Raw genomic sequence first — 27,290 nt, forward strand, 5'->3', positions numbered from 1 at the left:
GGAGATGGCTCAGGGCCTGGAGGGGAGATGGCCTGGGGCTGGAGGGGAGATGGCCCGGGGCTGGAGGGGAGATGACTTGGGGCGGTAGGGGAGATGGCCCATCCCAGAGGGGAGATGGCGGTGCTCAGCCGAGTGTCTGGAGTTGGGGCACGCTGCAGCTTTCTACGTGGAGATGGTTAGCATGGCTTGAGCAGCAAGATGGACAGTAGATTTAGCTTTCCCTTTTTTTTTTTTAACCTGGCTTTTTAGTCCCTCACAACCATCTCAGTGGAACAGAACCGAAATGGTGGATGTGCTAAGTGTGTCACTGAGGGGATTGGACGTCCCTGCAGGGACACTGTGACTTGCGGGACATTTTTAGATGGCTTTAAGGATTAAATGTTCCCCCTTAGATCCTTGCTGTTAAGAAACGTGTGAATAAATATATTCTTAACCCATCCTTGAGCCTTATGTTCTGACCTTATGGCCGCCTCCTTGGGAGGAATCAGAGATGAAGGGGAACACTGACCAAAAATGGATGCTGCATTTTATTTGATAGGGTATGTGAACCATGCTTCTCCTAACAAGGCAGCTCTCAGAGTGACGTGTGTCATCACAGTCAGCCATGGATTATCTGGCCTTGCCTGAAACAGAATAGAGAGTTTTGTAGTTGGCACGATGTTGTAACATGACCATTTATCAAAATGTTTCCGGCAGTTAAATAAAGCAAGACATAACTAAGCAAACAAAAAAAGAGAAGAGCATGCAAACTGAATTTTTTTTCTTCATGTTTTATCTAATCAACAGCGACACAGTTTATCTGTTGGCTGCTACTGTTCAGCCTTGCCATTTTCAAGTGTATCATCAGGAATCAAATGCTGTGTTGGTGCAGTGGGGGCTTGTTGCATAACTGTCAAAACAAGAAATCCCAACTCTGGAAACAGCTCAGTGCCTTATTCATATCCTGTATAAACAGGGAAAAAAGCATTCATTTTATGCCTAATCTGTTGTAGTGAAAGCTTTGTCACGTTTGGCATTAGAAAAGCGTGGGAGAAAGAAATAAGAATCGTTTCAGTGAATACGTAACCATCTGGATTGAGAGCCCTTCCCGAGCTCAGCAGAGAGCGGCTATGCTTGTCAAGATGGAAGTCGGCATTTACTATGGCTTTATGCATGTTCAATTTAGATGTGTTGGAAATGATGAAGTTCAAATGTCGTTTCTCTTTTCTCACTTTCACACACACACACACACGTATGCACAGTTCTTTTGTAAGGATACATGTGCATATACAAGTCAGGACAGGCGAGGTGTAGACAGAGGGCGGAAGATGCCAGCTCGGTGTTCTCTGGCTGAGATTGTGATGCAGACTGAAGGTGATGGCTACTGCTGCCACCACTGCACTTGCTTCTACTCTTAGGACAATCAGGAGAGAAGTGAATGCAGGAAGTGAATGCAGGTCAGCCACGTTCTGAGAACTTGCCTTACATGTGTGGGTCCCCAGACATGGGTCACGCTCCGTGGCGACCCCGCGGCATGTGCGGAGCAGTGAAGGGAGAGGCGGGAAGGACTGCTCAGCGTGCTGAGGGGTCCCGGGACCTGTGCCCCGATACAGCCCTGCACCGCCTCCCCGCAGCACCTTTGGTGGGTGATTGCCGAGTTCACGTTGCGTGGCCGTTGTGAAGTGCAGGTTTTAAAGCCACGTACTTTGTAAGTTAGGGTGAAATGCCAGGGCAGACACTTACTGAGCAGCGGATACGGGCTGAATCCTTTAGCCGTCTCTCCATTATTATGTGGTTATGGGATGAATATATAGAGGATAAAATTGACTACTGGAAATTTTTTCATTTGTGTGTGCTTGCCTGAAGTTGGGGAAAGGGGGGAAAATGTCTGGGGAAGGGAAAACGGGGGACGTTTACTTGGAAATCTAAGAACAGACCAGATAGCAGTATGAAGAACATGATCTCCACAATGTCCTTAGACAACAAGTGAACCAAGAACACTACAAAGAAAAACAACTGGGGCTAGTGTGGTGGTGCAGTGAGTTAATCTGCTACCTGCAATTCATATAGGCACAGGTTTGAGTCTTGGCTGCTCTACCTTCATCCAGCTTCCTGCTGACGTGCCTGGGAAGCCACAGACGATGGCCCAAGTGCTTGGGACCCTGCCCCTCATGTGGGAGTTGTGGAAGAAAGCCCGTGGCTTCCATCTGGTCCAGCTCCAGCTCCTACAGTCATTCTGGAGAGTGAATCAGGAAGATTTTCTCTCTCTCTCTCTTTCTCTCTCTCTCTGTTTCTCTCTGCCTCCCTGTCTCTGTACTTCTCTGTATTTTGTGCTCTTTTAAGAGAGCACAAAAGCTTAATGCAGATACCAACTATGTTAACTTATTTAGGTAAACATACCTCCAATCAAAAGTCCTGGAGATTCATGGTTCCTTTTAAAATTCGGTGACCCAGGGCTGGTGTGTGGTGGAGAATCAGACTAAACCTGACATCCCATATGGGCACCAGTTTAAGTTCTAGCTGCTCCATTTCTGATCCAGCTCCCTGCGAGCATGCCTGGGAAAGGAGCAGAGGATGACCCAATGCACCTGTACCTATGTGGGAGACCCGGAGAAAGCTCCTGGCTCCTGGCTCCTGGCTCCTGGCTTTGGATTGGTTCAGCTCTGGTCATTGCTGCTATCTGGGGAGTGAACCAGTAGATGGAAAAAAAATCTCTCTCCTCTATGTGTAATTTGGCTTTTCCAATAAAAAGAAATCTTAAAATAAAATTCAAAGATTCAAAAGAAGATATTTTTAAAATGTGTTATGGAGCCTGTCCAATGATCTTTTCTTTCTGCTTAGGCACTGAAAGTGAAGAGGCAGAGAGAGAATACCAAGATGACCATCAGGCCAGTTGGGTGCACCGCATGCTCATGGCCTTGGTCAGTGACTCCACTTTATTCAACACCAGAGAAGGCCGCGCAGGGAAGGTGCACAACTTCATGCTGGGCTTGAATCTCAACAGCTCGTATCCACTGTCTCCTCTGCGGGACTTCAGACAGGAGTCCTTTGACGAAGACGAACTGGACACGGCTGTCGCAGGCAAGTGCACCGCCTGGACTCCATCAGGCCGATTCTAGAGTGTTACCTCTTCCCTGGGGAGAAACATTTTCATTATCATTACCACTTTTTTTGATCCTAAATTACAGCAGCAAGCACTGAATGTAAGAAGGGATACAAGTAACTCATCTGGAGGAGGGATTGTTTTGAAAAGTTATCCTGAACAGGGACTAGCTTAGTCATGCCAGGATAGAAGGGACTTGCACCAAAGTACTAGGAGCGTTCTTAGATTCTGTCTGTGTTGATCAGGGTTTGCTTGCACAAGAGAGTAAGCTGCACCACTTAGCTGCAGAGGGTTTCCAGAGGGAATTGGATGTTTACAAAACTGTTCCAAGGCCTAGAGGAGAGCGCCATGGGCTGGGCTTCCAGGAATGCCTCAGGAGCACTGGAGAGCTTGCCACGCCAAGGTCTGCATCACTGAGCCTGGCGGCAGCAGCTGCACCGCCTAGCTTGCTTCCTCCTTGGGTCTCCTGCCAGGGTGTTTGCTCTTGGCAGAGCCAGGCATTGGCAGAGCTGGAGCTCAGGGCGGCTGGTCTGTGTGTTCCAGCCACAGTGTGGGGTAGTCGGGCGGGCAGCAGAGGGGCAGCCCTGGAGCCTGGGCGGCCAGCCCACACGGTCCCTCAGGTGGTAGGCTCTGCACTCAGCCTCTCGGGTCCTCAGCGAGGTGAGGCAGCTTTCTTAAAGCCACGCTTTATGATCCTCACCATGCTAGCCTTGTCACTTAGACACCTTCCCAAGGACATTTCCCTTAATGCTTCAGCTCCACCTGTGCCTAGGACAACACCGCCGCTTGGTGGCTAACCTGACATTCCCCTCCTTCAGCAGCCCATCATCTTTGCTCTGCTGTCCATCATTTCTGGCCAAGGACCCTGGGAGGGCAGACACGTCCAGCATGAAAGCTTTGCACTGACTTGCACACAGTACCTGTAAGCTGTTTGTGAAAGTTAGGTCATGGCTTTCAACTTCATGACACCTTTGGTGGCATTGTTTCTGTGTTGCTTGGCCTGAGAGGGAATTGCAGGAGTGGAAGTGACTCGTACTGCTTGCCCAAGGTGAGCACAAGTGCAGTCTACCTGGCGTGACAACAGTGACCTCAAACTGCAGGACACGAGGCGCGTCTTGCTGTGTGCGCCCACTCCTGGCTCACTGACAAGCACTGTGGCAGAGGTCTGCTGGAGATAAAATCCATCCAGAACAGCTACGCTCTGCCAGACAGTCAGGGCCTCACTGTGGCTGACACTGCGCCAGCGGCCGACTGGGCCTCCGCGGCCCTGAGCCTCTCAGATGGCGGATGTGGGGGTTAGAGAAACAGAGCCACAGAAAGAACCTCCTGTTGTTTCACTGCACGGAAAAGAGAGCTTAACAAGATGGTCCTATCTTCTTCGCCCAGAATCACTCCGTGGGATTGGGGTTGGGACATACCCTCCTGTTGCTTTCCCTTCACCCTGGGTTTTCTTAGTCATTGTCACGATGATGTAAAAGTGGAAGTTTTCTTTGTGTACGCTTTATTATATCTGTTTCATGCGATTATTTTGATTGCCTCATCCAGCACTGCTCCTCTGTGGTTTACACAGCACGCGTTCTACTTTCCACATTTTAACAACTTCCCGGCAGTTTTGCAATATTTTATGTTGATTTGTTGCTATTTGGATTGCCACGTGAAATGCAGAATGCCCAGTGAAATTTGAATTTCAACCAACGTCTGTATCCTACCCCGTATTTGTGTACAGTATAGATACATGTATTCCTTGTAACATTTGTGATGCACCTACACTGAACAACTGTTTGTTGATTGGAAAGTCGAATTAAACTAGGAATTCTCTGGTTTTATTAGTAACATTTGGCAGCCCTGGGGAATTTTCAGCTCTGTTCGTTGCTTTCGGATTGTTGTATGTTTTCATCTCCTCTCTTTTCCTTGTGTGCTTGAGCTCTCAGAGTATGTGCAGTGCATTTACAATGTGCTTGGTCCTTGGGTTCCAAAGACGGAATCTGTACCTGCATGAGGGTTAAAACAATCTCATGAGTCTTGCTATGAGCTTTTATTCATGTGCTTTAGTGAATCAGGACAGAAAGGTAGGGAGAGCAGAAGCCAGCAGGCTGGCGCCCATGGGGCTGTGGCTCAGTGGACGGAGCTTCAGCCAGAGATCTCACTCACTGTGGACGGGCTGGGTGACTGTCAAGGTGCTGCCCTCTTTATAGGGCGTGTGGAGCACGGGGTTGCATGTTACCTGGATAGATTCCTCCAGCAAGAAGAGTTATGGATGGAGTTTTAAAAATAACATGAAGAAATAGAAAATATTAATTGTCCTAAAGCGTCGTGTTAAGCAGACTATCTCTTTTGTTAAGATACTTTAAACTAATCTTTATAAACAAATTTAACTTTTATTTATAAGTGTATATTTCACTAAAAGTTGCACTTTACACATTTTATATCTATCCAATTAAAAATGTTTATGGAGTATTGATTTCACTGACTGCGCGCATCAATTTTGTTGTTTACACAGCAGCTTTGCAGTAAGTCGCTTTCAGGCTGAGCTTCCGGAATCAGGCGGTGCTTCCTCGGACGGGACCCCACTGGGCTAAGTCCTGTTCACCCTGCCCTGCTTGCTTCCTGGTTTTAGGGCATCCATGTGTTTGTAATGGGACTTGCAAGGTGTGTCACAAGCTGAGATCATTTTAGTTCATAAAGCCTTTATAAGAATTCCCATTTCTTATGCAGATAAAATGCCCCAGTTTATTAAATCATTAAACCAGTCTCTCTTTTGATTTTGGACACCCTCTCATGTAAACACAGAGGTAGAAACTTTAGATATTATGTTTTTAAAAGTAATATTTTAGTTTGTGGCAATCTTGTTTATAACAAATTAAAATCTGAGTGTCAGCATCAGAACAATCTGAAATGAGAGAAAATTGCACTATCTTTGTGCTTATTGCTTCATCTTACAGACTATATTTTGTAAACAAGAGAAAAGAGATAAAATCCCCCTCATTAGTTTGTGGCCGAATCATTTTATACCTGTAGAAACTAATCTTGGAAAAGCTCTCCGTTAGTTGCAGGACCTCTTTCCTGTTTACTTCTGTGTTTGTGTTATTTGCTGTGACACACCCCAGCTGGACTCAGAAAGCAAGGCATGAACTCCCTTTGGCCAGAGTTCCGAACACAGACATCCAGATGTTTGTCTGTTATAGACTGGATTTGTGTGATGTGCTTATGAAATGACATCACACAATCTACAGCTAGCGGCCCCAAGGAAATGCTACATAATTTTAAGACAGTTGGGTTTTCAGGCCTCTCCGTGAACCCCATGGGTTTGTTTACAAGTTTGGAGACTTTGCATGCTTTAAACTACTTCTACCCTGGCACTTACCCAGTTTCCTGGACATTTCAGCACTCATTGATACACAGTGAACTGGTTCAAAGTCGAGTGAATTTGGAAAAGCAGAACTCTGCTCCGCTCTTCACAAGGCGCTGGCCTGCACCTGGAGCTGAGTGCCACTTGAAGGTGCCTTGGGTGTGGCACTCTGCAAGCTGGTTGGCTTCGGTTTGACTCTCAGCCATGCTATTGATGAGCTGACAAATCCTAAGGATTTCCTGGCAGTTTACTCATGGCGTGATGGTGGCTGACCCTCGCCTTCAGTTGCTGTGAGGACCAAGCAGTGTTCTCAGACCCTCGCTGGCTGGTGCTTTGAGCTCATAAGTCTTGGCTTTTCCGCATTTGTTTGATTATGGCACTCTTACTTTGCATATTGAATATGCTTTTACAACTTGGCAAACTATGCTTCTGTCACAGATCTGACAGACACCGTTTATTGTCAACTTGTCCTGAAGTTTAGAACAATTGTGTGGGGCCACTGTACTGAAGTGGGAGTTGGTCCACATGATAAAAACAGATTGGAGAGCTTGCTTGGAAGTGCTGGTGTTGTGGCATAGCATTTCCCCACAGCTGCTCCACTTCTGATGCAGCTTCCTACTGATGTGCCTGGGAGAACAGCAAAGATGGCCCGAGGCCTTGGACCCCTGCACCCATGTGGGAAACCTAGGTCCTAGCTGTGGCTCAGCCCGGCCATTATGAGAAAACCAGTGGGTGGAATCTCTCTTTCTTTCTCCCTGTTTCTCTGTAAATTTGCTTTTCACAAATAATAACTATTCACTGAGAGGTCACATCCCAGTCACCAGCTACTCCAGGACCACAGTAGGCATAGCCTTGGGCTCTGTCAGCATTCTTACCCCAGATGGAGAATGAAGAACGAGTTCGTGGAGCAGCAGATAGAGCAAGGCAGGTGCATGGCACTTCAGTGGCTTTCATTCTGGTCACACTTCTTCCCCTGCGAAGTGAGTTAGGAGCAGTGGACACAGGTGTGTTACGTGGTACATTATTGGTGTCAGTTTTTCACCATGTACTGTAGGAGCAGCACATCCTGTTTTAGTTTGCTCTCCGCTCATCTCAGTGCCCTCCCCCCTCTGTGTTGCCACCTGGGCTTTATTAAACTTAGAATGTTATTCCTCCCATCAGCCCTTGTGCTATCTCTTCCTCTCTCTGCAAGCCTCTCCAGCACCCCCAAATCCTAGACAGCTGTTCTGTGTCAGGAAGATTCTTGTGTCAGCACATTATAAAAACTCAAGGACTCCTCCTCGGAGGAGATGTGCCCGCTGTGTAGCTCAAGTTCTTCCTTCCCGTGCTTGCTTTTGTCGCTGTGTTGTGACTGCCTTCATTCGTTGGCTTATTGGTGGTGGAGCTAGAATGCAAGCTCTTCCGGAGGCCTGTCCCTCTCCGGCTGGCTCAGCGCCCCAGCTGTTGCACCTGCAGAGAGTCTCTGAGTGTTGTCTTGGTTATGTTACTTCACTCCCTCCCCATCAGGAGTGGAAGGCAGCCTCCGGCCAGAAAGAGGTTGCATGGCTTGGTTCACCCTCTGCCACCCCCTGTTATGCCACCTCAGGGGTGACTTCTGACTCCTTTCCTGAGCCACCTGTAGCTCTCCTCTGCCTCACCCAAGTTCTGCAAGAACCAAGCAAGGAGGTGTGTTTGATGTAAGTGAGAAGTACTCTGAAAGGGATCCTACGTAAGACTTAATACCAAGACCAGGTCTAAGCATTCATTGCATTTTCTCTAACACTCACTTGAGGACTTCTATCCTGACCGTGCAGATGAACAAACTAAGGCTGGGGAACAAGGCTCCACTGACGTCTGCTGGACTCGGGCCCAACTTGCCTTGTCTCTGCAGCCTGAGGATTCTGACTCTCCAATTATAGCCAGCATTTTTTTTCGTTAATCCTGAGTAAGGTCGCACAATCATCTCATTCATTCTCATGTTCCTTCCTGTTTAGATCCTGATGAATTTGAACGAATATACGAACCCTTGGATGTGAAGAGTAAAAAGATCCATGTGGTGGACAGTGGGCTGACATTTAACCTGCCGTACCCCTTGATTCTGAGGCCCCAGAGAGGGGTTGATCTCATCATTTCCTTTGACTTTTCTGCAAGGCCAAGTGACACGAGTCCGCCGTTTAAGGTAGGAGGCTTGCGCCCTGTTCCTCTCCGCCTCCTCCTCGCGTTTCCTTGCAACACTCTTGGTTCCTTTTGACCCCAGTGCCTTATCTGGTCTCTTCAACACTTCTTTCAGGACTAGTGTGATTGAGTCATGCTTCTAAATAAAGCTGTGCTTGTGTGAGTCTAGGGAGCGCAATGAAGTTTGGAACCAGAACAAGTCAATGGATCTGAGATTTAGAAAGGAGGCAGGTAGGCTAAAATTTGAAAGTTAGTGGAGACATCAAAGCTGCCCAAGGAGAGAGTGTGCTCTGAGAAGTCGGTGGAGACATCAAAGCTGCCCAAGGAGAGAGTGTGCTCTGAGAAGTCGGAAGGACAACACGGGGAAGGACAGGCAGGTCCAAGGGAAAGGAGAGCTTGAAGCCAGCGTGTGGCCTTGGGATTCACAAGGAAGATGTTGGAATCTGAAGTCAGGAGGGTGGGAATCACACTGGAGGCGCTGCAGGGATGTGAGAGCTAAAGCGAAGGGAGGCACATTTATGGATTGCTCATGGGAAAAGCCATGCCCCCATCTGTGAGCGGAGATGGGGAAGCAGAGCGCGGCGTGTGTGGTGGGGGTGGGCTGCCGCTCTGGAGCCTGGCGGGGCTTCAGTCCAGGGGTCTGGGAGGCAGGGGTGAGGAGACTGTTCCTGGGAAGTAGAGACAATGCCACGGGAGGTTGTTGCGCCTCTGGGAAGGCTCCAGGGGAGGCAGGCCACAAAGATGCAGGTTGGAAGTGGTCTGAAAGCATGGGGTCTAACGTGGGCGGAATAGCTGGGCGTGGACATTCGCTAGAGAGGCACTGGTTTCATGTCACAGTGATCTCTCTGGATGAGGATATGAGGCAGAGTTCTAGAAGGGCCGTGCAGGCAGACTGAGGGCGTCCAGAGGCCTCAGGTGGTCAGTGCCCCCTCAGCCTGGGATGTCACAGACCTACCTCCTGGCTTCCACATGTGCAGACACAGTGCGTAGGCCTGAGTCCATCTGTTGGGTGAGATTTTATGTTTTCTAAGACATCTTTTGTTTGTACTATCTGTAAACTCAAGAATCAGAATGTGTATGTGTGCAAGGTGTAAGTGTTGGCTGAAATCTGAGCACAAAGCACATTTCTGGCAGGTGAGTGGATGATGTGCTGAGAGAAAATAGTGTAATTACACATGACAGAGACAGAAACACACGGGCAGGGAGAGTCGAGCTTCTGCCACCCAGGATCCTGAGTTCTCGGGCAGCACTGCTCTCGACGCTAATCATGGTGATTAACTCTTACGTACATGAAATTCTCGGGATGTGTTCGTATTTGATGGGTTTGAGGTCGGTTGTGATTTTCAGATCAGTTTTGGTGAGATCAGGTTTCATGAACAACTGAGGGAAGATTTTTCTGGTGCCGTGGTGTGGTGGGTCAAGCCTCCGCCTGCGGCACCAACACCCCCAATGAACTCTTATCCAGCTCCCTGCTGATGGCCTGGGAAAGCAGTGGAGAACGCATGGTTGTGTCCATCTGGGGTGTGAACAAACAGATGCAAGATCTCTCTTTCCTTCTCTCTGTAACTCTCCCTTTCAAATAAAATAAGTCTTTTTTGAAAGTCTCATAACATTAAAAAAACAAAAAAAAAAAAAAAGAAAGAAAAGATTGTGAAATGAGCCGAGTCATGTCTGGCTGGAGGTGGGGAGGGCAGAGCGGCTGGGACCAACTCCAAGGCTGCAGCACCTGCTGCCCTCCTCCAGCTGCCCACTGGCTGCCCCTTTAGGCCGTGCCTTCTCCTGTGCTGGCTGCAGGGGCAGCTGTGCTTGGGAAGCTGCTTCCTAGTCTGTAGGTTTTGCCCATTTTCAGGGGAAAATATTTTTATCTGCAAGAATCAGTTGAAAGAGAACCGAGACACTGTTAAGTAGCTATTGAGGGTTCTATTAAATATGTGCCTTATAGGCGATTACCTGAGAATTCACTGATGCCTCCTGGGGTCCATGAACTTGGATAGTCGGTGATCTAGGCAGTGAGCAGAGGCACAGACCTAGGGTGATCTGATTAGAGGTGACAGATGGTCACTCCCACTTGGACAGCTCCAAGGGAGCCTCTGAGGCCGTGTAGGCACAGGGAGTCAAGAGGAAATGGATGGTTGCCAGCAGACAAATGACTTTAGGAATTTGGAATTTTTGGATGATTAATCTGACCGTGGACTGTAGGGTGAGTTGGACAGTGGAAGGCACAGGGTCATGATGTCCTGGTCCCGGTGGGTGGCTGTGAGTGCCAGGCAGAGCTGATGGCCCATGAGGAGCAGTGGGAGGACGGCTTGCCCGGGCACTGTGAGATGCCAGTGTAGGAGCTGGCTTGAGCTGGAGGGCGTGCAGAGGCCCCGGCCGTCCTGTGCGTGCCAGGAGAAGCATGCTCCCTCGGTGAGCTCACCCAGAGGAGGGCGGGGCCTCTCCCTTGACACCTCTCAGAGAGGCATCAGCTTACTGCTGTCCTGTTGCTTTTTTAATATAATCATCCACATGGCTTTTTTTAAAGGATATATTTTATGGAAAGGCAGAGTGATACGGACAGGAGGAAACAGAGAGAAAGAGATCCATCCCAGATGGCCACAGTAGCCGGGGCTGGGCAGGGCTGGAGGCGAAAGCCTTGAGCTGGGTCTGGGTCTGGCCCAGGAGTGGTGTGGACCCAGGCATGGAGACCACGCTCAGCTGCTCTCACTGTGTGCGCATGGAGCTGGGTGGAAACGGAGCAGCCGGGACTCCAGCCAGTGCCGCAGTGTGGAAGGCTGGCCCCACAGGCAGCAGCTTAGCCCACTGCACTGCAGCCCTGGCCCTGAACACGTATCCCAGATCACATGTTATGATGTTCTCTGGTTGGCTGGTAGTTACGGGGCATTGTGTGACTTTCAGTTTAAAAAAGTTCCAGTAAATTAGATGTTTATTTTGTGCATTTGGACTACCGTTTTGTGGGATTTGCCTTTATGATTTAAGTAAATGAAATGGCACGGAACATTGTTTCTGCCTGTGCTCCATAAATGTGGCCTCAACGAGTGTGGAAACATGAAGTTGCGCGGGTGTCGGAGAATAGCCCAGGTGGGCGTTCAGGATAGAACACCATTTGTGGCATGCCGGTGTGGTTTTTTTTTTGTTGGTCACTGCATTTTAAAAAATACTTTTTTTTTTTTTTTTTTTTTAGACTCGGGGCTTTAGTCACAGAGAAAAACAAGCCATGAGAAGGGAGGCAGGTTTTCCACTGTGCAGCCACTGTGTCGTCAGCGGTTGCTAATCTTTTCCACCTGGGATCTCAGCGGGAAAGGGAGAGTCCCCAGCCTCCCTCAGCCCCGTCTCCCAGCAGCCCGGCCTTCACTTCCTGTCTGCTTTCCCTCTTGCTTCACAGCCACGCACGTCACAGGCCGCCCCCTGAGTCATGTTTGCAAACACTGGCAGGCTCACTCAGGCAGCACTCCACTCTGTGAACTTTTGTTTTTATTCTGGTGCTGAATAATCATGAATGAATAACCCTGCACAGTACTAGACACAAAATGACCAGCTGATTAACTCAGCCAGATAGATGGGGGAAACGTTAGGGAGGACTTAAGGACCAAAGTGTTTCAAGTTTCAAATAAGAGATTATTCACATGTATGTGGGATTTTTCACTTACCTTTTGGCCTCAGGTTGTTTATTTCTTGGTAAGTGATACTGGGCAGGACAGATACTCAAGTTAAAATTCCTCATGACAGAAGTGTCAGGAGCGGTGCAGCATGACTGAAAACTTTTTCTTCTGAGTCTGAGACACCATGGTAAAATCTGCCTTTTTTTTTTCACCTGGACCTAAATTATTGAGAGGTTTCCTTCAGTCCTCAAAGCAGTCCCAGGGAGAAGGCAGGGGTATGAGCTTGACTCTGCAGAGGCAGGGGTTCGGGGGCTGACACACAGGGGACAGTGGCGGTCCGCGATGGGGAGCCGGGAGCCGCTGTCTGGCAGTGGGGGACAGCTAGTCCCTGTGTGTTATGTCGTGTGGCCCCCGCGTTGCTGAAGGGGCAGGACCATTGGGCTCACAGCCTTCCACACACAGTGTGGCCACTGCTCGTGCGATGACCCAGGAGCTGGCCCTTGAAGGCATCCGTGTTCTAGCTGGCCTCTGTCACCCTCAGTCCCTTGCCTGACTCCAGCCACGGCCTCCTTCTCACGCCTAGAACACAGAGTGAAAAAGTTCAGCAGAAGGCATGCAGGAGGCTGCACAGCCCCATGACCACCTGCAGTGTGCCCATGGCATTTATCACAGCCTCAGACATGCAGCCAGTTGGCCTGCGTACTCTCAAGTGTCACTGTGTGAGCCTGCTTCAGTCCCTGGTGTGCGGGTCCATGGGAGGCCCAAAGCCACGGGGAGGCCTGAGGTTCTAGCCATGCTCGCTCCGATGTCCTCTCTCCAGGATTTTCCCATGTCTCTTCCTTTTCCCTTCACATTCTCCCTCCTTTACTGCTATACATTTATCCAAAGTTGTGTGGTTCTTGATAAGCCCCATTGTAAATACCGTCCAATGTTCATCTCTTTGCAGTTCTGTGATGCACGTATCGTTCCCATCATCCGTGCTTGAGGGTGTGGGATGTGGAGCATTGAGTTAGGAATGTGCCCAAGGCACCAGGGCCCTCCTCGCCATGCCTCTCCACTTTGCTTTATGTCCTCCAGCACTGATCTGTGTGTGTGTCTGCATTGAGTTGGTCAGCTTTAATACAGTGGCAAACCTCATGATGGTCGATGACAACACATATTTCTTGGCCGTGCTACGTGTCAGTCCACTGCAAATCAGCTACAGTGGCCCCTCTCCTACGTCTCTATTTCGGGAGGGATGCACAGTCCTCTTACCAGGAAGGGAGCAAGAGTAAAGGGGTTAGACCACCTGCTCCCATCCTTCTGCCCAGCCCTTGCTCTGACCATCTGGTCCACGTTGGGCTGCTGCACAGGCATTAGAAGCATGCCGGGGTAGGTGTTCAGGGCAGAGTTTTGGTCCCAGGTTGGAATGCTTGGATTCAGCACCCAGCTCCTGATCCCAGCTTCCTACTGCTACATACTGTGGGAGGCAGTCGGCAATGTTAAGGTTACGGTCCTTGCCACGTCTGTGGGAGTTGTAGGCCCAGCCTCAGCTACTGTGAGCTTGTGGAGGAACCAGCGGGTGAAAAATGTTGCTGTTTCTCTCCACTCCCCTTCTTCTCCAGCTCTACCCCTTTATAGCAACACACTTAAACATGCCAAAGCCAGGATCTTGACTTCAGTTCATGAACAGAGTCACAAAAGCTGATTCAGTGTCACTGAATATATACATACAAACAGTGAGTTTTAAACTAATGCATTTTAACTTTCTAAAGCCACTGTGGTGAAATTGCAGTGCCAGAGGCTTCTTCACCCTGCGTCGTCAGAGTTTTTATATTACTAAGGGTTAAAAAGCACTCATTCAGTTACAAATCCTCTGATCCCGTCATGTTTTCTCAAGCAATGCCTTCAGCTGAATCTCATCAATTTGAATTCATCAGTGATTTCTCAAAGGCTTCTTCGGATCTCACTTTGTACTAATTGACATAATGATAGTGAACTTGTTTATAAGAGTACTTAGATAAGTTTTGAGGCTGATTAAAAACATTTTAAAGATTTATTTATTATTCCAAAGGCAGAGTTACAGAGAGGTAAAGATACAGGATGAGGAAAAAATGTCCATCTGTTAGTTCACTTCCCACATGGTCACGATGGCTGGGGCTGGGGCAGCCTGAAGCCAGGAGCCTGAAGTCCATCTGGGTCTCTTGTGTGGGTGTAGGTGTGCAAATACTTGAGGTGACTTCCACTGTTTTCCCAAGTGCATTAACAGGAAGCTGGACTGGAAGTGGAGCAACCAGGACTTGAACCGGCACTTTTGTAGGGTACTTGTGTTGTAAGCAGGACTGTGTGCACCCTAGCAAGCAGCCCGCTACCTCCACGTAGTGCCAGCAGGCACTGGATGGTGGTTTGGACAACTGAACAACTGAAGACTGAAATTCATGAATGCGAGCTTCTTCTTCTCCCACAGGAGCTTCTGCTGGCGGAGAAGTGGGCTAAGATGAACAAGCTGCCCTTCCCAAAGATAGATCCCTACGTGTTTGATCGTGAGGGACTGAAGGAGTGCTACGTCTTTAAACCCAAGAATACGGACGTGGAGAACGACTGTCCAATCATCGTCCACTTCGTTTTGGCCAACATTAACTTCAGAAAGTACAAGTCCCCAGGTATGCTGAGAATCTGTTCCATTCCATAGAACAGAAATCCGGGAAGGAAGGGCGACTCTTATTAAGCTCTCTTGCATTGGTGATGCAAAAGCCCTAACCCTGATAAACTGCTGCTTAAGACCCCCCACAACACAAAAACTGAAGCTAACAGCTGGCGAGCAAAGATCTTTAGGGCTTTATGACAAGACTTTGGGTTATGGTTTTTTTTTGAATGGTTGTGATCTTTGTCAAAGTTAGATTAAATATTTTAAATATCACCCTTGTAGGAGACATTTTGTTGTAGAAAAAACTATGCTGAGATACTCTGGAAATTTTAACTGCAGGATGTATGTGATCTAGCTCTACAACATGGCTAGCCGTTACAAGTCGCCATGTCGTGTTTCAAAGGAAATGAGAATCAAGTTCAAGGAGGAGTCATTCTGTTTTACCTGGTCCTGCGGAGTCTGGTGACTCTTTCTTATCCTGGAGAACGGCGGTGAAAAGGAAAGCTGTTGGCTGCTAGGGAGGATGTTCAAGACTATAAAACCTAACGCTGTAGTGCTGGAAGTGCAGATTGCCATTTGGTGAATGGAAAGACACACGCGTGTGCATGCACGCACACATTCATGCAATATTCAGTGAAGGTGCTGTGGGGCAGACACAGAGAACAGAATGGTCTTTTTGTCTGAAGACACAGAGTGGCATGTCTCAAGAGGAGGCTCCTTGGGCAGTTGCCCTGTACAGGGGATTTCTGGGGCATTAGATAATTAGATAAAACACTAGATAATGTTTTGGTTGGTGTTCTTCCAGGAGAAGCGTCTTAGAAAAGGGTTTAAGTGTAAATAGCTTATTTGGGTGAACCAGAGAGCTGTCTGGCTTATGAGTCAGGAAGAAAGGGGGACAGCACTGGCTCCCCTGGTGGAGCCTGCCCCTGCTGGGAAGGTCCAGGAAATGGAGCAGAATCGGTGTCCCTCCTCCAGCACACCCTGCAGGCGCCCAGGCTGGGACTAGGGACAAGCTCCCTACAATTTGATCATCTGCTGCTTGGGGCCACAGTTTTATTTAGAGGATTTTACAAGCAGCCTCTACACCTGTGGGGAGCCTCCCAGGCCTTCAGGCCCAGAGACACAGACCCGCCAGTCCCCCATGTTCCTGGAAGAGCCTTCTGGGCAGCAGGCCTGGGGCTTGCTGGCCAATTAGATGTTTCACCCCAAGGATTTTAGAGGTATGTTCTAGTTACCAAAGTCATACTATCTGACTCTTCTGGTCCCTTAGGTGTTCCAAGAGAAACTAAAGAAGAAAAAGAAATAGCAGACTTTGACATTTTTGATGACCCTGAGTCACCATTTTCAACCTTCAACTTCCAATATCCGAATCAAGCATTCAAAAGGCTGCATGACCTGATGTACTTCAACACCCTGAACAACATCGACGTGAGTTTCTCCTGCCCCACCTGTGTCAGACAGCTCCACAGCATGCAAATCAAAACAAGACTAATGCGTGGCCACACCCCAAACATTTCACTTCCTTCTTGGAAATTTTTCTGCTAATATCCAGACGATCCTTCTGTAATTACGGACAGTGAAGGCCCCCATGGCTTTAGTGAGCAGGGCCCACATTTTCTAGTCTTGTTGTTTGATCATTTAGTAGTTCCCTGTCCCAAGTATCTAATGTATTCATCCTGTGTTAGCACAGATTACAAGGAAAGAGCAATCAAGAAAAGCATATATTTATGTAAGGAGGAAAGTGAGTAGAACCAGAAACATAACCGATCTGCAAAAATGTCATAACTTGAATCTTAACAAATACCGTCATGCTTTTCCATTTTTATTTTCGTGGCTTTTGGGCATGTTGCCAAGAACAGTGCCTTGTCCTTCTAGCTTGTCCTTGAGAGATCAGGTGCTTGCTTTAGACGCTTCGACATCAGCTGCTGAAGTTCCGTGCCTGGAATTCCTCAGTTTCTAACTCGCCATTTAGGAGCACTGTTCTGTGAGTGGAGTCATTGACTTGTGGTTGACACATTATTATTAGCTGTGAGAAGACAAGTTCATTGACCTACTTGGGTTTTGGACATCAGGAAAAAATAACAAAAGAAAAAGCCAGTGGAGAGGCAAAGGCTCCGGGTCTGATTTGCCAGTCTTCTCGGAGACTGTGAGGCTCGGAGGAACTCCCAGAGGGTTCGGTTTCAGTGGGATGTGACTGGATTCGGTGAGCCAAGAACGCTCTGGCACAGAGAGCGGGTGCTGGCGACTACTCAGGGTCGCTCATGTGCAGTCATGGCACTGTGTTTATTAATCAGAAGTTTTAATTTTTATAAACATGGAATTTATTTTCAAAATTAAAAAATTTTATTTAAATTTTTTGATGATGTTTGCCTAGTTAACCAGGGTGTGAAGAGCCGAGGACTAGGGTAGTGTGGGTGGGATCACTGTTTACAGATCTTCCTCCTCTTCCTCCTGTATCTGGCAGAAGGGGAGAAGCCACAGCCATTCTCGCAGCCCCAGTAGCTGGGGATGGGGACAGGCCACCCAGTGCCATCCCAGGTCCCCGATGTGGAGCCTGCTCTGAGGGTTCCACTCGAGTGGTTTCAATAGTTCTGAAATGCTGTCGATCTCACCAATCCAAGGATGCGGAAATCCTCCCAGGGTCCATCTTCTGACACACCAGTGTGTGTGTGGACTGACATGGGTGACAGACAGAGCCGGACCCCGTACTGGCAAACACACAGGAGTCAGGTCTGGGATCGCCTCAGGGGAGGTTTCTGTGGGGATCCCCCCACAACCTGAACTGCTGGGCTCAGAGCACCAGCCACAGGGAGAATTGTGGGATCTCTGGTTTGGCTGTAGAGTGTGTGTGTCAGAGCTGGGCCTTCCTAGTGGCTCAGATGCTGCAGTGGACGGCATGCTCAGACGCACATGAGGATATGGCAGTCCACTGTGGCCTGCAGAGGACACCTGGTACCACAGCAGAGGGCAGAACAGGGCTGCTCAACTGCCCCAGCCAAGTGCTGACAGTGAACATTTGGGTGAATGGACTTTTTCCTTATGCTTTGATTCCTACAGCTTTAATTATCCTTCATTTTCACCTGAACTTGCACGTTTGTGATAATCCATGTTAAACAAACTGAGCAAATTTACAGCCTATATGATTTTCTCAACATGTTTATATTGTCTTTTTAAAAAATCTTCAAACAATAGACATTTGAAATCCAGGCTGCATTATTTCTGTATTGATGGTGGAAATTGAGAAGAATCTGAAGATATGATATTTTTAGTTTGTGATGTATAGGCAGCAAACAGAAATTCTTAAAACAGAACTGTCTGTCATAACACTCCATCGTAGTGAGGAAAGCTAAGGTGTACTATCACAGCAATCCTGTTTTTCCCATTTGAAGCCAGTAATATCAAAGCTACTTATACTTTGAAAAAGATTTTAAAATTTTTATTGGAAAGGCAAATGCACAGAGAAAAGGAGAGACAGAGAGAAAGATCTTCCATCTGCTGGTTCACTCCCCAGATGGCCACAACAGCCCAAGCTGAGCTGATCCAACTCGAATGCTGGAGCTAGGAGCCTCTTCAGGGTCTGTTTCGCAGATGCAAGGTTCCAAAGACTTGGGCCGTCTGCGACTGCTTTCCCAGACCATAAGCAGGGAGTTGGATGGGAAGTGGAGCTGCCGAGATTAGAACCGGCGCCCATACGGGAACTTAGTGCTTGCAAGGGGAGGAATAGGCAATTGAGCAATCATGCCAAGACCTCCAAATTACATATTCTTTGGAATGAAGTATATTCAGTTTGATAGGTCACCTTCAAATGAAAACAAAAACAGATTGTAGGAATATATACTCTGTTGGGTTTATGAATGTGTGTGTATAAGTTATATATACATACACATTACATTATATGATATATATACATATACACTACATAAGTGGTTCACTGCTAATAAGTATATATATGTATATTCACACACATATCATGTAATATATATGTACACACACTACATTTCTCTTGCTATTTTTCTGTTCTGTTTTATTTAAATCTGCCAAATTGCTTGCTATAAGGAATGATAGTTCTGTTTATCTATTCTGTAAACATCCCTCAAAGTTTGTTTGACACACAGATGAAGCAGGTAGTCTAAGCAAAAACAGACTAAGTTTGAAAATCGCTGGCCTGACTTACAGCTCACCAAATACGGACTTTTCCCATGGCATTCATTATGGAGCTGTTGATTGCTTGTACCAAAGTGTGTGCCACAGCAGGTCGCCATAAGACCTTCTTGGAGTTCACAGCACCCTCAGGTCCTGGAAAGGTCACTCCTGTGACTCTGAGTCTGCCGCTCAGGCCTCCGGAGCCTCAGGGTGCTCACCTGTGGAGCAGGTGTGATTGGCAGCTGTGTACAGTGCCCTGCAGAGGGAACCTGCCTGTTCAAGCAGGCACACATCCTGAGTTCCAAACGTCTGTGGTGAACGCATCCCAAGACCCTGGCCCATGTCTGCCTGACACGGTGTGTGGTGCCACTGTGGCCTACTGGAGTTGTTGAAATCAGAGGGCACAATGAATATGAGCCTTAGACTCCAGTCTGTCATCTGCCCGCCCCACGTGAGACAGTCCCCGGCTTGGCGCCCACCCTCACTGTGGCTTACCGAGCCTCTTCCAGTTGGATCCACACCCAGTGTGATTTTGCATGGACCAGGCCCCGTCTGTAGTGCACACGGGCCCTGCTGCCTCATTTCCCCTGGAGATCCTCCCTGGCTTGCGTGCTGGGGCTGAAGTCCAGTTGATCTCTGGAATACGTAAGCTCTGTGTGCTCATTCAGTGACAAGAGCCCGGGTTGCTCATCAGCCTCCTCCTCCACTTCTCCATCCTCCCAAATTCCTTTTCACTGAACATTGTCTGGATGCCTTTATCATTACAGAGTTTCAAGGGTCCCCCCGCCCCTTTTTTTCTTAAGATATGTAAAATATAGTGACTTATGTTGGCAAATGGTTGGTGAACAGGAGAGGCAGAGTTTGGAATCAGACCAAACTGGAGGTTCAGGGCTTTGTGCTACTGCTTCTCGGCTGGGTGCCTGCCATGTTGGTTCATCTTTCCAGCTCTTACTTTCCTCATTTGTCAGAAGGAATAAGGATAGATATCTTGTAGGATCAGATGCGGATTAAGCAAACTAACATGACTTGAGGGCTTGGCACGTAGTGGCCGCCAGTGAGTTGGAGCAGCTAAAGCAATGGCAGCAACTCAAAGCGTTGTCTCTTCTGCTCTTAGTGATAACCTACTTAAAAATGCAGCCTTGCCTTGTTCATCTTGGAGCCCGATCATAGTGCCTGACACCTGAAGTAAACAGGCATGCATTTTTTATGCTTGATTTTCAAATAGTCACTGTTCCACTGGAGACGGTGAGCGTCAGGAGACCAAGGGCTTGGCTCTGGGCATGTCTCCTTGGTGTTCACCTGGCCAGGGGGCATTGCAACACACGGTGCTCACGGATGGCCACTTGGGTCTGGAGGGCAGCGGCTTTCCGAGGTCTGCCTGGTAGAGCCCGTGGATTCTCCCGGCATGGCAGGCAATGTTGTCCGCCCCAGTCACTAACTCGGGAGGCAGAGTCTAAGAATCTGTCAACTGTCCGCAGATGACAACGATGCATGACAGAGTTTGGAAGATCTTTTCTCAAATCATGCACCACGTGTTCGATGTCATGTACAAATTCGAGTGGAGAAAAGCGCTTCTCCAGCAGGAGTGGTGCCTAATGCGGAACTTAGTCACGTTGATCCTCTTGGCAAACGTTCCCAGGCAAGGGCAAGGTTCGGATTGGAAGCTGACTGTTGTGTCTCGTGCCTGTGGAGGAAGGAAGGATGCAGTACCTCTCCTGCCCATCTTAAAAGGGGCACTGCAGCATTCTGGGTTTTTGTTTTTAAATTATTATTCATTTAAATAACAAAGTTAAAGACAAGCAGAGAGAGAGAGATCGCCCATCCATTGTTTCACTCCCCAGATGTCTGCAACAGCTGGATCTGGGCTAGGATGAAGTTAGGGGCCTGGAACTCTAACCTATACTCCCATATGGAGTTAAGGGAACAAAATACTTGGGCCGTTGTCTGCTGCTTTCCCAGCACATCAGCAGGGAGCTGAATTGCAAACAGAGCATCCGGGACTCAAGCCAGTGCTCATATGGGATGCCAGCAGTACAGATAGTGACTTAATACACTATGCCACAGTGTCAGCCCGACTACCAATATGTCTGTGACAAAAGACAGGTGTACAAGGGAAAGCATAACAAATGTACGGGCTTGTGGTTTTACCTGACAAGCAGCCTTCAAGGGGAACCCCAAAGAGCCAGGAGGGGGAGGGGAGTGAAACTGCTCCCAATGGAACTGATATCTATATACCTTGGCTGTAGGATGCTGGACACCCTGCCATTGTCACTGCCCACAATGTCAGGAAACACTTTAATAGTAAAGTGACAGACTTCAAACTGTGTATGAAGAACGATGCTATTGTAATAATACAGGGGAGATCGGTGGGGGTGGGATGGGGAGGGGATAGGGAGATCCCAGAGCCTATGGAACTGTACCATTAAAAAACAAACAAACAAAACAACAAAGTGTGGGCTTGTGGTTTTACCTGGCAGGGAGCCTGCTAAGGGAAGACCCAGAGAGCCAGGGAGGGGAGAGGGTAGCATTAGTCTCTACATTGGATGGAAAGGAACTTTAATGGGCATATGGGAGAGGGAAGAGCCCCGGGTCCCAGCGAGGCTGTCTGCTCAGATGCCTCCTGGCCTCTGGGTGGCGCTGCCTCCTGCAGCCGTGGGGCAGGACTGCTGCTGAAGTGAGGGTCCAGTGTGCCCAGCACCGGGCCAGAAAGCTAGGGACGTGCACAGGACTGTTCCTGGCTTTATGACTTGCTTGGGGAAAGGGATTCCAGTTGCTGGCATTCCATTTGGGAAGGGAATTCTGGTCTCCGAGGCTTGCCTTGGGGTGGGGGAGAAAGGGAACAGGGGACAGTCAGAGAGGAACTCTGTTTCAGAGGCCTTCATTGTGAGGTTTCATTTCCTGAGCCCAACAGGCCCCAAACTGTCCCATTTTTCATGCTGCGTGTCATTGCTTCCCGGCTGTTACGCAACGTCTCAGCCGTATTTATCACATGTCTACCATACAAAGTTCTGTGTTAGCAATTAGGCATTTAGCAGTAGGGGACACAGAGAGAACGAGTCAGATATCTTCCCCCAGATATTTAACACTCAAGATCAGTCGGACAGCCTCCCGGAACACAACCCTATCTCTGCCAACTGTGCCCTGAGCTGCCGACTGCCCCCTGCCCTAACACCCAGCCATCCCCCCAGGTGCCTGGTTTCTCTCTGCTTACTGAACACTGTCCATTCTTTGTTTCAACTAATCTCCTTTCCTCATGAAGTCTGAGTTTCAGGCACTACCCTCTGTGCCTTTACGATTTTGCAAGTATGTATTATATGTCTGCGCTGTAAGTGCTGGGACCAAAAACGACAAGACTAATAGGGCTGTTACTTTCATGACAAGTCAATCCTTCCTGAGCGGCAGGCTAACATCAGCCACTCAGACAAAAATACCTCCGTGTAGTCGCCTCCATTTGTCAATTTTTTTTCTTAACTTCTCTCCTCAAATACACTGTAATTTCCTCCTTGGGCTCATGTTTTACCTCCTATTATAGAAACTCACTTTGGATTGTGAATTGCTTGCCAGACTTTCTCCTTTTTTGGGAGTAGAGAAGCATCTCATATTGTGTGTTTTCACTTAAATTTTGCAAGTGTTTTTGTGTTCTGCTGTTATTGCTTCAGAGTCATCTGTTTTGGTAATTAGGAGGCTCCGGACAGCCCCAGTGAATGCAGCATGGGCAGACCTCACAGCCAAGGGCAGCAGACAAGTTTGAGATTTGAAATGTGGGATCTCCATGAATCCTGAGGAGAATGCAAGGGAAATCAGAGCTAGGCACGTCAAGATGCAGTAACTGACACACCACCTTTTGGGGCTACAAGCAGTCGCGTTGTATAGTGGTGTGTCAGGGTTTGCCTTTAGCAACCGATGAGTGGTGGCTTTAGGCGCTACCCTGTCTTCAGGGAGCCCCGTGCTCTGTTCTTCCATTTCAAGCTGGGGGCTCACCATGAATTGTTTCACCTCCCAGGAGTGTCAGTGTCTGCAGCAGCCTGGAAAAGCTGGTTAACGGTTTCATGGTGTTAATCTGCCACCTAGTGGCTCACTGTAGGTATTCCAGCAGCACAGGAAGGGCTTTTCAAAGCCTAAAAAGACATTGTTTCCTATATAAAAATAGCCTGTCTTCTAGAAACAACAGCTGAGTTCAATTATGCTGAATACAATAGTTGCCACTCTTAATAGATGGATTTGTTATAAAGGAATGACACAACCATCAGTCCAAGTTCCTGCTGGCCTTTCATATTTTAAAGTTTTGGGTGTATTTGGAAAGTTAGTAGTTACTTTTGCGTATACTTGGTGGTTTTCTGCAATGAGGGTTATTTTTTTGAGTTTCTGGGAAAGGAGGGGTGAATGGCACAGCTTGTCCATGTGGTTCTCCAGCTGGGCTGGGAGACAGGCAAGTGTGGAGGGGACTTTGAATAGCAGAATTTTCTCTTTTAAAGATTTATTTCATTGATTTGAAAGGCAGAGAGTGACAGAAAAGTCTTCCATCTGCTATCTTATGTCTGAAATGGCTGCAATCGCTGGGGCCAGGCCATGATGAAACTGGGAGCCAGGATCCCCATCTGGGTCTCCCAGATGGGTGGCTGCAGCCCAACAATTGGAGTTACCAGTCACTGCTTTCCCAGATGTGTAGTTGGGGCGCTGGATCAGCAGTGGCGTAGGTAGCACTGGAACCAGGGCTCCAAGTACAGGCTGCCGCTGCTGCAGGCGGTAACTTGGTATACTGTGCTACAATGCTGGCCCCATCAAAACTAGTTTGTTGAGTTATGCCACCTAATAAGCTGACTTATGGCTCTTCATGCTATTGTCATTTCCTGCAAACTTCCAAGCCTCACCTCTGGTCTTTACCACATAGTAACAACAGAGGGAATTGGGCTGCCCCACGTTAAGCTTCCACTTGCGAATCCCAGCTCCTCGTCCAGTGCCTTGCTCCTGTGCCTGGGAAGGCAGCAGCAGATGCCCCTCCCAGATGCAAGTGCGTGTCCCTCCCAGCCCCTTCCCCCCTGGAGGGACAAGGATGGACTCTGGCCTGGCCTGGCCCTGGCTGCTGTGTGGCCATTGGTGAGCGAGCCAGTGATGGAAAATCTGTCCTTCTGCCTTTAGACACATAAACCTTCTGAAAGGAGTAAGAGTAGTCATCACTGCTCGCTTTGGGATGTCTGCCAAGTATCAGGCATCGTGTAAAGCACTTGGTAGGACTGAGCTCCGGTTTCTACAGATGCCCAAATTGGTAATGTCATTAACAATGGGACAGCTGGATGGCGTGGCTGTGCCTGCGGCCTCCCTCAGCAGCAATTCACAGAAGCCTGTCCTGCTGCCACAGGATCCCTGATATTTCTGCCACTTAGGAAGTCTCTGCCTTTCTCAAGTGACTGGGTCACATCTGAGCCCGTTTCCCTCGGAGCGTATCAAAGAGTTACACCCTGTGGCCAGCCCCTACTTACGGAATATGACTTCTTGTGGCTTATGAGGTCACAGGTCACGTCTCACCTCTGTCCCCAGGCACAGCTGGTGAGGAAGGGGAGTGCCCCACTTCCGAGGGCCTCGCAGGTTAGAGTGCGAGGAGCCCCTGGCCCGAGCCGCGGGGTGCCTCTGCCTTGCAGGTGCTCAGCAAGCCCTGGGCAAGAACTCACCTCCAAATGACCCGGTTCCCGTGGTCCATTCTCTAGTCCCGGGCCAGGGCGTGCCGGCCTCCCGGTGTGGACAAGGCCCTCAGCGGCCCTGCCTCCCAGTCCCAGGCTCTGCTACCAAGCTCTGAATTTCCCTCTTCTCTCAGGCTAGCTTCTTCCGCAACAGTGGCTGAAACCGGCAGGGTTCTGAGAGGTTATCGTTAGTGTTTGCACCTGGTCGCGACTGCCTGTCAAGCACTCCATCGGCATCAGTGATGTCAGATGGTTTGCTGTGGGCGCACAGGTGCTGCCCCCCTGACCCGCCCCTTCCGCTCCCTCCGCAGGTGATAAAGGACGCCCTGGTGGAAAGCATCGCCTACCGACGGCAGAACCCGTCTCGCTGCTCCGTCTCCCTCAGTGACGTCGAGGCCAGAAAATTTTTCAACAAGGAGTTTCTGGGTAAACCCGCGCCCTAGGGCCTGCCTCGGACTGGGGGAAGGCGCGGCCGTGGCGGGCGCCCCAGGGCCCAGCAAGCAGCCGACCGTGACCGTGGCCTTCGCTGCTTCCGCGTCAGGCGCCTCAGCTGAGGGAGACGCTCCGGCGGCCGAACATTCCCCTCCGCCCTGCCAGGTGTGCCCTTCTCGAAAAACGAGGTTTTCTCTTTAAACTGTAACAGCTGAGTCTCAGGCCTCCCCTCGTGTGTGACTGTGCCTTCACTGACCAGACTTGTCCGCGCGGTGAGATAACACTATTTTTTTTTAATTTATATGTGCCAATGTGACATATATGAGGTCAATACAGTCATATACAAACTCGCGTGGCGTGACGAGTGTTTGTTCACCCTGTTGAGGCGAAACATTCGCACATTCGCTCTTCTCAGAGACAGAAGCTGTTAAACCTGAACTTAAGCATGAAGCTTTTTAGTTAAAAAAAAAAAAAGAAAAGAAAAAAAATCCCTGACAGGCCTGGGCGCCGAGCTGCAGGTGCCAGCTGGCTGCCCACAGGCTGGTGGCCCCCGGGAGCGTGGGGAGACAGCTGCTGGGCCTGCCTGTTGTCCCCTCTGTCCTCCTGGGCCTGCCTGTTGTCCCCTCCGTCCTCCTGGGCCTGCCCCTGGTCCTCTCCGTGCTCCGAGGTCTGCCTGCTCGCCGGAGTCGCCTCAAGGTAAGGTCGCAGCTGAGCCTGCTCTGCGTCTCCCCTCGCCGAGTCTCCCCTGGCCTCGTCTCCCCTCGCCGAGTCTCCCCTGGCCGAGTCTCCCCTGGCCGAGTCTCCCCTCGCCGAGTCTCCCCTGGCCGAGTCTCCCCTGGCCGAGTCTCCCCTGGCCGAGTCTCCCCTCGCCGAGTCTCCCCTGGCCGAGTCTCCCCTGGCCGAGTCTCCCCTGGCCGAGTCTCCCCTGGCCGAGTCTCCCCTCGCCGAGTCTCCCCTGGCCGAGTCTCCCCTGGCCGAGTCTCCCCTCGCCGAGTCTCCCCTGGCCGAGTCTCCCCTGGCCGAGTCTCCCCTGGCCGAGTCTCCCCTGGCCGAGTCTCCCCTCGCCGAGTCTCCCCTGGCCGAGTCTCCCCTGGCCGAGTCTCCCCTCGCCGAGTCTCCCCTGGCCGAGTCTCCCCTGGCCGAGTCTCCCCTCGCCGAGTCTCCCCTGGCTGAGTCTCCCCTGGCTGAGTCTCCCCTGGCTGAGTCTCCCCTCGCTGAGTCTCCCCTGGCTGAGTCTCCCCTCGCTGAGTCTCCCCTCGCTGAGTCTCCCCTCGCTGAGTCTGCCCTCCTGTGTTGCAGCACAGCCTTTGTCTCCTTCCCGTTTCCTAGACAACCTAAGAAATGCCATCGCCCTGAGTGTGGCTTCAGAGTGTCCAAACCAGGGAAGGCAATGAAGGAGTTGTACCTGTGACGTGGCAGACCTGTAGTGTGTACGATGGCTGTGGATTCCTGAACACCAGTGCAATGGGGGCGTTTTGGTGTAGAACGGGCCTTGAGGTTGATCTCGGAGGAGGATGAGGATGGAGAGCCGGGCGAGGTGGTCGGAGCTGCCAGTCACTCACTGCGGCGGGTTCCGCTTCTGTGTCCTGAGGAGGGTTTAGGATCTGTTTGGTCATTGAAGCACTGGCTTCTAAGTGTAAGAATCTCTGGGAACTCGGCCTTTTCAAGCATAAATCTGCCGTATTCGGATGGTTCCTAACAGGAACAGTGAACGCTGCTCTGAGATCCAGTGAGCTGAGAGTCAGGTGGGGAAGGAGGCGCACGTTCCGATGGCTTCCGGGTGATGTTTTCTGGAATGTCCTGGCCAAGTCCACCCGTGCACCCCCTCAGGAGGCTCTCTCTGCTATGGCCCACTTGCTTACAAAGGCGCCACAGCTACCAGAGCTACCTCTAGTCAGTTTGGGAGGAAGAACATACCGTGCGTGCTGGGGCTTTCCCTCTGGGACTCCTGGTGGCCACAGCCACTGACCATGTTCTGTAACAGCTCGGAGCCTGGTTCAGATTCCTGCGTGGGCCAGGGTCCTGGGCCCAGCAAGTCAGCAACCTGGGATTGAAAACCGCCACTATGTTTCTTGGGAAAGAGTTAGACACCATGTGACTCCAAATCAAATAACAAGGAAATTTCTTGAGATTATATTGGTTGAAAAGTGGGGTAGAATTCACCTTGAATTCCTCATCAATGTGGTTCTTTATGTATTCATGTTGCATGCATGTAGTACATTCA

At 49.6% G+C, this 27,290-nt stretch overlaps 1 protein-coding gene across 1 annotated transcript in view; it reads left to right on the forward strand.

The window, feature by feature from the left end:
• Nucleotides 1-25,155, forward strand: part of PLA2G4A (phospholipase A2 group IVA) — an 88,737-nt gene extending 63,582 nt beyond the window's left edge. The window contains exons 14-18 of the mRNA XM_004578970.2: nt 2,821-3,060; nt 8,405-8,589; nt 14,634-14,829; nt 16,084-16,241; nt 24,946-25,155. Of these exons, the coding sequence (XP_004579027.2) occupies nt 2,821-3,060; nt 8,405-8,589; nt 14,634-14,829; nt 16,084-16,241; nt 24,946-25,077 (911 nt within the window). The 3' untranslated portion in view covers nt 25,078-25,155. The remainder of the gene's footprint in view (nt 1-2,820; nt 3,061-8,404; nt 8,590-14,633; nt 14,830-16,083; nt 16,242-24,945) is intronic.
• The last annotated feature ends 2,135 nt before the right edge of the window (nt 25,156-27,290 follow it).

The sequence above is a fragment of the Ochotona princeps genome, chromosome 10, assembly GCF_030435755.1.
Source record: "Ochotona princeps isolate mOchPri1 chromosome 10, mOchPri1.hap1, whole genome shotgun sequence".
Classification (NCBI taxonomy): Eukaryota; Metazoa; Chordata; class Mammalia; order Lagomorpha; family Ochotonidae; genus Ochotona; species Ochotona princeps.